This window comes from Perca fluviatilis, chromosome 22 (genome assembly GCF_010015445.1).
Source record: "Perca fluviatilis chromosome 22, GENO_Pfluv_1.0, whole genome shotgun sequence".
In the NCBI taxonomy this organism is placed as follows: domain Eukaryota; kingdom Metazoa; phylum Chordata; class Actinopteri; order Perciformes; family Percidae; genus Perca; species Perca fluviatilis.
Window position 1 is genome coordinate 11,170,592 of NC_053133.1, and position 12,190 is coordinate 11,182,781.

Below are 12,190 nucleotides of genomic sequence, written 5' to 3' on the forward strand. Positions count from 1 at the left end.
TCATAGTCTATTTCATTTTCCCAACGTTGACTTGCAATTGTCAATACTTGCTTTAAAAGGTGCTTTGTGTTTGCCATGTTGTTTTTTTTTAGGGGGATGGACGTGCTTTTGAGGTTACCAACCAGGAACTAAATAAAACTATTTCAAGAAGAACACAATTTAATCTCTAATAGTGGAGAAGAGAGAGAGAGACAAGCTCATACTGAAACAAAAACGTTATATGAAATATGAGTAAAATCATATATAATAGAGAAACCTAAACAGCCCGGATGTACTTTTTTAAGTAGTTCTGCTAGTCTGAAGTCAGAAAAAAGAAGTGTTAGTGTTACACATTATTGTACTTTGTGCCACATTTAAGTTACTAACATAATGCCATTACATGCATTCAAATAAACTGTTAGTTGCCATACCTGTGCAAATATAAATCTTATTTTTAGACAGTTGAGTTCTTAACATAAACTTACATACATACATTTTCCTCTTGCTATAAATGGATACTGTTCATACTGTGGAGCTCTGTAAAACATCAGCCAATACATTTCTTTACATTAATTCCACATAGGGAATACAGTCGTCCTGACTGTGACGTTCTGGATGCATTGTGTCAAATATATTGTGTGATTCGCAGACCATCCAAACTGAATCTTACTGTTTCTAGCTTAATAATGCATGAGCATCTGATTTGCACATTTGTGCTGGGACGCCCTATTAAAATCTCAATGAGCTCAATCTCTTGTGGCTCAATAGATGGCAGTAATATCCCTCAATCACTGCAGCATGAATCCTCATCCCACATAAAATACATGTACTCGCAGATCTCTCAAAAATGCCAGAAGAAATGGAGATGACATCATCACGGAAAATAAAATAACAAAAATCTGTAAATAATTCCTTTCGTCTGCGTCTCTGTCAGTCCTCAGGTGATGTGTAGAGAATCTGTCAAAGGGTAAGGGTATGACTTTGAGACTGTCTTTAACTTCATTGTGAAAGCCAGTGTATCTTTCTAATGTTCTGATTAGGCGAGGGCAAAAAAAGCAGCCTTTAGCTCAGAGATAGTGTAATGTGTGTGCTTGTGAAGATAAAATCAATAGCAGCAGCACCTTCACAGGGCATCAGGGAACCGCCAGGGCTCCAGCTCAATACAATCCGTACCCATAACTGACAGAAACGTCTCATCTCACGGAACCCGGCGACTGCTCAGAGGTAAAAAGCGGCACTATGAATAATCGTGAAAACCATTTAATTGTGTCCCTTTGTGTGCAGCCTGCCTGGGTTTCTGTGTTCGTTTTGTATTCACTCTCCCTCCAGATAGTCCCTGTGTCGTCATTTGTTGGCAGGATACGCTGGTAATCATTTGAATTCCCCCAGTATGTTCAGAAGATGTCAGGGAGTAGTCTCTGATCTTGTTTAATATGTGACCAGCAGCTATAAATTACCAACTCCCAGAAATGAGGAAACATGGGTACTTTTAAATCTCCAGGGACCGCTCTCTCTCTCTGACTCTCTCTCTCCCCGCTAGAAACACAGTGTGTGTCGTGATCCCCTCCCCTTAATTTAGTTGACGTTCAAAAAAAAAAAAAAAAAAAATACCTGTGATTTTTTTGTTGAAATAAGCAATTTTGCTTTCAGCCCATTCGGATGCTCTGTGGGCACACGGTGCTGCACCTTGTTGCATTTAACACGTTTGGCCAAGGTGTTTGAAATGTTATGCTTCCTGCTTTGTTTGTATTTCATACATCCCTGTTTTCTCATTAAAATCAAATGCTGTAAGCCACGGCGAAGAGGAAAACTAATTTTTCCAAACCTCCTCTGTTGCATTTTGTTGTGCAGAGGAGTAATAAACACATAAACCACATGGTGACATAATGGGTGTAGGTTGAGCGACTACATATGCAATATTGTTACAAACCAAATTAGGTTGAGTAAGACCGATTCGTTTGTTTCAAAACTGTAAATCATAATAATAATAATAATAATAATAATAAAAAATAATTATTTGATTCCGTATTAATTCTAATGCAGAACAGTTGGGATTTGATTAAAATCAAGCTCTTTTTGACAGTGGAATTTCCATGCTTTCTAACAAAGTCCTCACTGAGGACAGATTAGGCCATGAGGCTTTGAAAATGACTTTCCCTGTGACTTGTTTATGTTAAATTAAAATTGACACATACAAGATTACAGCTATAGCCGAAACACCATTTAGTGAGGATTTCCCTTGGAAGACGTGTCTACTGTATCTATATCTGTACAGGAGGTGTTCTAGGCGCATTTTGTTGTCAGCGTATGTCTGCTTGATGCCTTGCACATCACTGTCTGTGAGGCACAGAAACCAGTTGTCACCCACGTTTTTTCTTCTTCTTCTTTTTCACCACGTTTGAATTTTGCCAGACTGAGGCAGGATAATGAGTGGTGAGACTTACTGTAGGGAGAATGTATACTCCTCCATCTCCTCCGTGGAGAGGTTCTCCATTGAAGGCTGCATCTTCTGTTTGTCTGCCTGCCGAGGCGGTGCGCTGCTGCCGCTCATGCTGGGGCCGCAGCTATTTGTCTTCTTGATTGGCTTCTTCTGCGAGGAGCAGAAATCGGGGAGAACACATGCGGATGTCATTTGTAATCAAAGCAGGAAACAGGCCTCTGAATTTATCTTGGGGGATGCACACGGTGACAGTGACAGTGACAGTGTGCGTGGCACTCTGGAGCCTCTCCTATATCTCAACCGCGCCTCAATTGACATGAGACGAGAATGACGGCAAAATCGCATACGGCACGCCATCATTCAAGTTGAGTTCATTTGGGAAGCGTGCGTACAGTGTACGGTGGTGTTAAATATGTGATATTTGAGCAGCTGGCACTGTTTCTTTCCGCACAAGTCGTTTACTGTCATCGTCATAAACACAGTCAAATGGAGTTAAGAAGTGGGTTTAAATATTTCACCAAGGTACTTGGGAGCAGATATTATTTGTTAAGCCGCCAACATGTTAACGGCTTGCTTTCCCTGGCCCTGTCAGCCCTGCCTGTGTTGCCCTTGGGTGGGCTTAGTGCCTTTCTGCTTGAAGTTGTGAAATACTCACTGATGTATGTTAATGAGATCCACTGTTGGAATAAGCAACCTCTCTCTTTCTTCCGCCCCTGTCTTACTCTACCTCTCTCCATTTCCCCCCCTCTTTTCTCTCTCTCTCTCTCTCTCTCTCTCTCTCTCTCTCTCTCTTTCTCTCTTTCCCTCTGAGATAAACCTGGGCCCAGGAAGTAGTAAATGGGCTGGGCCCCATAAAAGCTCCATCCGTTTTCATAGGGCAATCTTTGCCAAAGCAAGCTTGGATTCCAGAGTGATGATCACAATAAAAAGGTGGAAAGGAGCGGGGGGAAAAAAGCAGAGAGAAAAAATGCAGGAGATATATAAACCACAATGTTCTCTGGTGTCTCCCCACAATAAATTTAATGCAATACCTTAAGAGCAGATTCTGTATATAGCTGGATTCCTGCCCTGTGGGCAAAGTGGTCGCCTGGAGAAAATTCATTTTAATTAGGCCTGCACTGCAGGTTGAAGGGTTGAAATCTGATCCCTTGCGCTCCCAGGCTGGGGCAGGTTGGAGATCACTCCACTTAATCATTAGACAACTGGGTTCCACACCACGACATTTGACAGAGTTAGCAAGGTTTTAAAGATGGGGCCAAGAGGGGAAGAAAAAAAAACATGGTCTACAGAGGCTGCTGAGAAATAAAAACCTCATATCAACAAACTCATTCATTTAACATGTCATCACTGATTAATGGCGGTCTGAGGAGCCTCCTGTACATCAGTAGGAGGAGGTTAGTAAGAATAAAGACTTGGAGGGAGAGAAGCGAAAGGCATGAGAAGAGGATGTGTATGTGTGTGTGACAGACGGAGGCTGGATGTTGTTCATAGGCTTCTCACTACCTCAACAATAACATACCAACAACAAAAGGCCGCAGCGGAGGCACAATGGCAGGGGCGGACCGGGAGGCAGCAATGCCAGATCAGCACACAGAGTCATTTTGCAATTACCACTTCAAAGTATGGCAGGTAACATGCAGGCTTTGATTAATTTAGCTTAAGTCCTCTGTAACGCAGGAAGAGGCGTGTTTAGAGCGGCTTGGAGGAAAAAAAGGGAGGCCTGGCTGGCATTGCTGATTTCACAGAATTTGAGCTGCTTTGGCTTGTCAAGCAGATCAAAACTGGCTTTGAAGGCTGAAAAATACCTGTTAGTGTGAAATGTATTTTGACAAATCTCAGATAATAAGCCGGGGAGGTGTGTGTAGGGGTGCAGAATGGGGCGGGAAAGGAAGGGAAAAGCGGAGAGGGTGCTCATTTCAAGGGTGGGAACACTTTCCCTTAAATCACAGTGTTACCTTGTAGTGAATCCCACCCTCTGCTTTCTCCCTGCATGGATCCCTCTTCTCTCCCGTGTTTCCAGAAATGGCTCCCGAGGAGGAATTCTTCCCTGCATCCCCAAAAAAAGAGAAGTAATGTGCAAGTGAGTGTGAAAAAGAAAGGAAAAAAAAAAGAAGTTTGTTTTCTTTTTGCAAACCACATCTGGCAATCATAGTGAGGATCAAGGGTGGCTGAGTGGTATTTATATTACGGTATCCAAATGATTACGGGTCTAGAACTGATGAAATCCAAAAAAAGCCAAAAATTGAAACGTAAAAATAAACAAAACAAAAATCTGAATTATGAAAATTACTTAACACACCACAATATAAATTTTAAAAGTTGATATTTTGTTACACAACATTAATTTATGATTGAGCTGAAATGCTTAAACCTTCCAGGTTTGTAATGACAAGTAAAATAGGAGGAATAACTGTTGTTGTAAAATATGCTGTTTGCAGTGTACCAAGAAATCAAATCAAATATTCTTTGAATTTCATTTGAACACACTGCAGGTGTTGCTTTTGTCTTGTTGTTCTACTCTGAGGCAGGTAGTCACCTTGTTTTGGTATAGTACTATTTGGAGACTTGCAAAGCTACAAAGGCTGATTTGACTCTGTGCAGAGAGAAGTGTTAACTTATAGAGCTCCCATTGCACAGTCATCTCTGTCTCCCACAATCCCGGAGCTGAACCTTCCCAGCCTCAACGCTCTAATGTATGCAATTAGAAATGATGAAAAATCGAAAAAGAAATTAAGTTTGGTTGTAATACATTTTCTCATTCTTCTCTTCTTTGGAAAATTACTTTTGAAGTATTTTTTTCATCCTAACCCTCTTTTTTTCTTTTCTCCTTCTATCTGTCTCACTCTTTTTTTTCCTGTAATTTAAATGGTAAGCCGCCAGATGTGTGTCTCATGCTTGAAGAGTCGGAGATCTGCATTATTTAGCATATTAACATTCACAGAATTTAAAAAAGGGTTCCTGCATTGCCTGGAGGTTGTAATTAAGTAAACCTTAGCTTGATACATGTAAAAATCTCACTATGTAAAACTTTTTTCCCCCCGTGGAACCAGTCACATCTATATGATACATATGGAAACCTCTGTGATGATATAATTCTTTTCTTGCAGCAGGATTAAATATATCAGTGATAATAACAATAAATGAAGAACGAACAGTTACCGTAATTGATGGTTTATTTTTCTTTACGTTGGGAGCCGAATGAAATGCAAATAAGGTCTCATATAAAACTGCCTTGGTACATACACAACTGTAAAGTCATTTGTCAATTAATCAACGCAGATCAACTATTAAATATTTTGTTTACACATTGTTATACATATTTAATAAATTTAAAAAAAAAAAAAAAAAAAAAAAAAAAAATACATATTTTATTTTTAAAAATTATAATAAAGTGGCTGCTTTTGCACACACACACACACACACACACACACACACACACACACACACACACACACACACACACACACACTCGTTAAACCAGGCCCCGCTTGCTAATGCACAGACGCTGTGGAACCAGAATGAGCGCGGAGGCAGCATCGACAGCTTCGACAGCTTCGACAGCTTCGACAGCTAAGGGCTACGTCTGTGAACTCGGAGCGCTGGAGCTGCCACAACTCCAGCCTCTCCGGGCACTCAAGGCCAACAACAAACTCCCTGTTATCCCCCTGCGCTCTGAGCTGCGTTAAGAGCAGCACACACACACACACACACACACACACACACACACAGATACTCTTCCAGTGCATACAATGTGTTGACGCACCCACACACAGGAAGGCATACAAACAAAGATATTAATATGTAGACACTTGCATACATGCAAAAAAAATGTCCAGGGTCGAAATACAAATGAGTGTACCTCACCACTGCATAACACAATCTTTTCTCTCTTGCTTGCACACAAAAACAGGCCGAGGAAAGAGAAAAGCCTGAGGGCCGTAACACTGTCGAGACCCCATCACTGTGTTACCGGTGAGATGCAAACAGGCTGGGATGGCGGCTCTTGCTCACCTAGGCCCCTAATTGCCTGATGACTGGTCCAAAGTTACGGAGGGATCGAAGGTCAGTGACTCACGGATTACCCTTGAGTCCATGTCCGGATCTCGTGTTAAGGTTGCTATGATACGGTGAGGATTTGGTGTCGCTTCGTGCAAGAGTTTATTTTCTTGCAATCCATTGCATTTTAATGGCAATAACAGATGTTCAATGCATACTAATATGTACAAATATGCAGTCGTAAGTCTTTTTCACTCTCGCTGGTGCTGTTGAAAGTCAAATGTGTCTTTATCACGTTCACATGGGATGTCTTTCTCTTATCATACAAAAACTGGGAATTTTCAGTGGGTTTTAGTGGCAAGACACTGTCACCTTTGGGTGTATTCGCCCCACACATGCAATCCTTTAGACTTGTTTGCCTCACCCACACGTGTATCTCTGCGAAACAGGCTTTAAAGGTTGAATCCATCCATTTGGTATCCGGACACTGTTGAATTAGTTGGCGCAATGCAGAGTGCAACTGATTGAGACCGTATGATGTAACACTGTGGTTTGAAACTCTGATGACTGGGACCGGCCTGGAGGGGAGCACATCCTGAAAGTGCAGGGCAGCGCTCCAAAGAGGACATTAGATGAGGAATCCTCGAAATCACCATTGGTGCTCAAGGGGTGGATGTTAAAAAAAAAATAGCAAAAAAGGCAGAGAAATGAAGCCACATTACAGTTATGGCAGGATCATCGGCATGCTCATAGTGATCCACTAAAGGCGATTGTGATACAAAAGACTAATCTAATTAGTCATTTGGGTTCAAACTAACCCAATGTAACTGGATTATTCAGTGAATGTGAAAGGTCACTTAACCCAGTGTGCCTCTAGCTAATCTCTACGTTAAAACACCAAACACACTCCATTATGCTTATGGTGTGAATCAGAATTATTATCATCCAATGGCAAGTTAATCTGAAACACAAAAAATATCAATGCACACACCACAGCACTATAGCAGTACAGTAATCTTCTGATTTTTCGAGCAAAATTTGTCAGAGTTATTATCTTGGATTGGGATGTCAGGTTTTGTTCTGTAATAGACACCTCACTGCACACTGTGCTTTTTCTACAGGGATTAATTAATTTAAGGCCTCGGGAATACAAACTTCCAGTCTCACTGTCAAGCTCTGCTGTGTGTACGTTATCGCAATGACAAGAGGTCTCCATATTCTTGTCCTGATTCTGAGACAAATGGGTAATGAGGAAAATCCTGGCGTCACGGGCGCAGAGAAAGCGATCTCTACACAGCACACATCAGAAACAGAGAGGCATGAAATGGGAAGGAAATGTTTGAAACCCCCAGACTTGACAGAGGACTGAGGAAGGGGATAATTTGTTCTTCTTTCTCGCTGAATTGGATTTCCATTTTTTGGCTAGTTTAAAGTTGTCCGTCCGATCGCTACCTTCAAGCTTGACGTAATCTCCCCATCTGAATGCCATAATTCGCTCCAGAGGTAATGCAAAGTGAACAGATCTGTATGCAAATGAGACGCAAACGTCAGGTCGGCTTAGGGAACGGCGTGGATGAGGCGTTGTGCAGGACACCTTTTGATCCGTTATTTCACTTACGGATCGGGTTCACTTCCCAAGCAACCTCCTCACCTGGCTGCGAGAATGTGTGTGTGTGTGTGTGTGTGTGTGTGTGTGAGCCAGAGTATGCAGCCGAGTATGTATTGAAGAGACCTGGTACCTTTTTGCCTTGTGTGGCAGAACATAAATCTCCCATAGTGAGTCTCTCTCTCTCTTTTTTTTTTTTTTTTTTTTTTTTTTTTTTTTTTTTTTTTTTTTTTTTTTTTTTTTTTCTCTCTCTCTCTCTCTCTGGAAATGCAGTCAGTTCGTTGGGGACACTTCCCTTGTGGGCGTTAGGATCTCTGTGGGGGATCACAGGTCAGTCGGCGGAGGAAGCGACAAGCTGTGAAATGTAAAAGACCAATTTCTTCCACATGTTTCAGTGCTGGGAGAACACTGCCAAGCTGTCAGCCGGCATCACGTTTAAAATGGGCCAGGGTGCTACCCAGCAGACCTGTCACAACTCATTTGTAATTAAAAAGCCTGTGTGATGTTTAAAGCAGAGCACCCCAGAAACTTTTGAGGACTGTTAAATAAAGATGAGCTGTGCGTGCAAAAAAAAAAAAAGAAAAGGAAAAAAAGGGGGATGTATTAATAACAAAGAAGCAAGCCGGTCGCCTTTGTAGTAGATCAATACCAAATGAGCCTGGACTTGATTCCTGGCAAAGGCCAGGATGTTGGATTACTTAGGTGGGAAACAAGAATAGTATGTTTTTGAAAAGGAGGAAGTGGATTCTTATTACTATTAACAGAAGTCATTAGCCACCTCTTGATGTGGTTACAATTGTGGCATGACCTTGCCTAGACCACCAGAATCGGAACAGTTCATCAGTGTGTCTTTCATTTCATATATATATATATATATATATATATATTCAGGATCATATTGGAGCGTATCCCATCAGTCCATGGCACCAGTCCATCACAGAACTAAAATATGGACACATAATCATATTCACAACTAGGAATGTAAGTCTCAAATCAACCCAACCTGCTTATCTACAGACCGAAGGAGGAAACCAGAGAACCCGGAGGAAAAGAGCACAAACGTGGGGGGAACATGCGAGCTCCACACAGAAAGACCCTTCTTGCTGTGCTGCAACACTAACCCCTGAGCCACTAAGCAGTCACTGCAATAGTTCATCTGCTATCTAAAATCATTTCATTCTGTGTCCTCTGGAAAAAAAAGTGAGACAAAATGACAGTAATCAGATTACATTTGAAACAAGAGGATCCCAGTGGATAATGGGAAAGATAGCTTAATTTACTGCATTATCACACACAGAAGTACAAAGTACAACCGCAGTGTATAAAACCCATAACAATAATACAACAATTTGTGTCTGCCAAGTCAAAGTGCTTTGTTCAGTTTAGCTTAGTTGGACACTAAATAGATAAAATAGCACTGTGTGAATGTAAGACTCGAAAACTGCTAATATTTCTCAAATGTAATGTTTTGAACATCTAACTGCCAAGAACAGTTTTGCTGGGTTTAAACGTGGTGCAAGTACCCACTGCCCATTTACGAAAACTCCTTTTAACAGCTTGGTAAGCAGTACTATGTGTGGCAGCTAATGTTGGATCATTGTTTCTTTTCAGTAAAACCATTCAAGATTAAAAGCTAAATGAAATGAGGCGGTCATTTCATTAGTTAGTAGTTTATATAACACTCTTCATGTCATCGTGCCGAAGAGGGTTTGTTTACTTATCTAAGTTGGTGGTTGTATTATCAAAAGACTTCATCTGAGTATGTCTCAATCTATCCGTGTTGTGCTTGCTGCTCAAACACTGTTGGATTTTTGCATATTATCTAACTTTGAAAACATCCTTTGTGTGCTTTAACTTTTGCTTATTGGCCCACTGTCTCTACCCAACCCTAGCCTCAAGCAGATTCACCTCAGTGGAGAACTGCTGTAAGTGAGGCCTGCCATTCTTCTTCATCCCAGTGCTTGTGACATTAGGGTGACATTTTCTCCCCACTGTGGCGTAGTCGGGGGTTTTAACATTGGACCCCTACCTGGCAGAGATGAGGAAGAGCAGGCAGAATCAGCTGACAGGTGGAGAGGAGACCCCCGGTGAGAATGTACCACAGCGGGCTCTCCTGCTCTGCTGCTGGGGCCCGCACGCGGCTGCTGTTGAGGATATGACTGAGGATGAATGGGATGAGGACGCAGCTGGGCCTGGGATGGGGGCTGGAGTGGCAGTTGGCCTTGTGGTTGGTCATGATGGCCCTCAGGTTGGGGCATGGCAAAGGGGTTGGGTGGAGGTATTGATAGGGTAATGCAGCGCTCTGGTCCCCCAGACGTTCCAGAAGGGAGCCTCTTCACCTGAAACACCACAAACAAGAGATGGGTCTGTCTGTATGTTTGAGGTCTACGTGTGGGTCCAGTGAACATTAATATAACCTCTTCATGCTAATGTCGTCAGTTATGTTCATATCATTCCATTGCATCACCATTGTTTGTGGGAAAACAGCATGTGTGTGTAATTACCATACATGTGTTAGTGATCAGAACATGCAGACATAGCTAACTATTAGTATTTGTCATAGTGTGCCATAATGGCATTAAATAATTCAATTAAGACCATGAGTGTGACTAGTATTAATAATGCATATCCTATTGTGCTGCAAAAGATAACAGATCGAAGGCACAAATAAAGAGACAAACCCGAGACAGAGAGCTTTGTTCTGGCTTTTAATTCAATTAAGATGTTTACTAATCTAATCAATGCATCAGCTCAAATGCATTCCTGAATTGCTGGGTAAAGATGTGGTTCCTGTTTGCTCTCTGGGGCCAATTTCCAATTTCTTTGGAAAAGCTTTTTATCATAGAAAATCCAAAAATCCAACCCCCATCTACAAAGACCCCCTCCCCAATAATAAGGGAGGGTCAGAGTGAGGGAAAAGATGCACGGGCACAGACACACACCTGTGATAACATAACTCATAGCTGCCCACAATTATGAATATAATATGAAACAACAGATACAAATCTTTGAAAGAAACCTGCATGCACATGTTTCTTATCACACACACACACACACACCTGAAAGTACAGGTTGCACAGCCAGTGGTCTAGATCAGAAGAGATGACGGCTTCAATCTTTTTAAACTGGTCCAGTTGTGTGTTCGGCTCCCCCCTGAGCAGAGGCGTTTTGAACCTGGGTAAATAACACATAACCGGTAATGGTCACTGTACAACCAGTTGTATGATGGGCGACTTAAGGTCTGAAAATGTAATTATAATTTCATGTGATGTTTTGCTGGGAGTCATAGTAGTTTAGTGACCTAAAACACTTAAATATACTGTTCAAATTACAAACTGCTTGAGGTCCAACAGCTGCCATTGACGCACCTGCCCTGGATAAGACTGAGACTCGGCCCACAAACAGGAAATGCCCCCCATGCAAGCACAGAGCTGACGTGGCTGCTATCTCCCGGTAGTGCAGTCAGTTGGAATACCAGGACCATGGAGGGGACCACCTCACAGGCTGCAGGTAAGATCTGCAGACACACAGAAAGGCACAAAGTCACTCACAATTCCACTCAGTTGAACACACATGCCTGCAGGCACACACACTAACGTATGCACACATACAGTGGGCAGACACATCGTCACGGCATGCACAGTACTTCAGGAGAACGCATGCATAGACTTGCTCACAACCAGGAAAGCCCAATGCAAACAGACACACAGAGGGTAACAAACAGGACATTAGCCCTCAGGGAGCTACTTAATCTACATCCTAGATTTGAATCCTCTTTTAACTTATTCCCGTGTTTTTTTTTGTTTTTTTTCAAGCCTTCTTAACTGCCATTCTTATCCGTCCAAACCAGCAAATTGCCTGGTGTGTGCCACTTCATCCATCACTAGGTGGAAATATTTTATCCCTTTATTAGTTGTAATGGAAAACGCAGGAGACTTGTTTTAAGACATAAATCATGTGTATCCCCTCTCCCACCCCCCTGATAATCTGCTTTTGGTATGCACCTGTGAAATGATGGGTAGTAGTGTCTGACTCAGGACACAAATTTATGGCATAATATCACGGATTATGGATATTGAGGATATTTCATATTATTCATTTACTGTAAGAAATATGACCTGCATAAATAGTAATTTGTGTGCATGCGCTTGTCTGCATATGTGTGTATG

At 41.9% G+C, this 12,190-nt stretch overlaps 1 protein-coding gene across 1 annotated transcript in view; it reads right to left on the reverse strand.

The window, feature by feature from the left end:
• Positions 1 to 12,190, reverse strand: part of ofcc1 (orofacial cleft 1 candidate 1) — an 85,368-nt gene that overhangs the window by 45,459 nt on the left and 27,719 nt on the right. The window contains exons 13-17 of the mRNA XM_039790927.1: positions 11,390 to 11,538; positions 11,081 to 11,195; positions 10,051 to 10,360; positions 4,375 to 4,466; positions 2,424 to 2,569 (exon numbers count right to left, since the gene is read on the reverse strand). Coding sequence (XP_039646861.1) covers positions 2,424 to 2,569; positions 4,375 to 4,466; positions 10,051 to 10,360; positions 11,081 to 11,195; positions 11,390 to 11,538 — 812 coding nt within the window. The remainder of the gene's footprint in view (positions 1 to 2,423; positions 2,570 to 4,374; positions 4,467 to 10,050; positions 10,361 to 11,080; positions 11,196 to 11,389; positions 11,539 to 12,190) is intronic.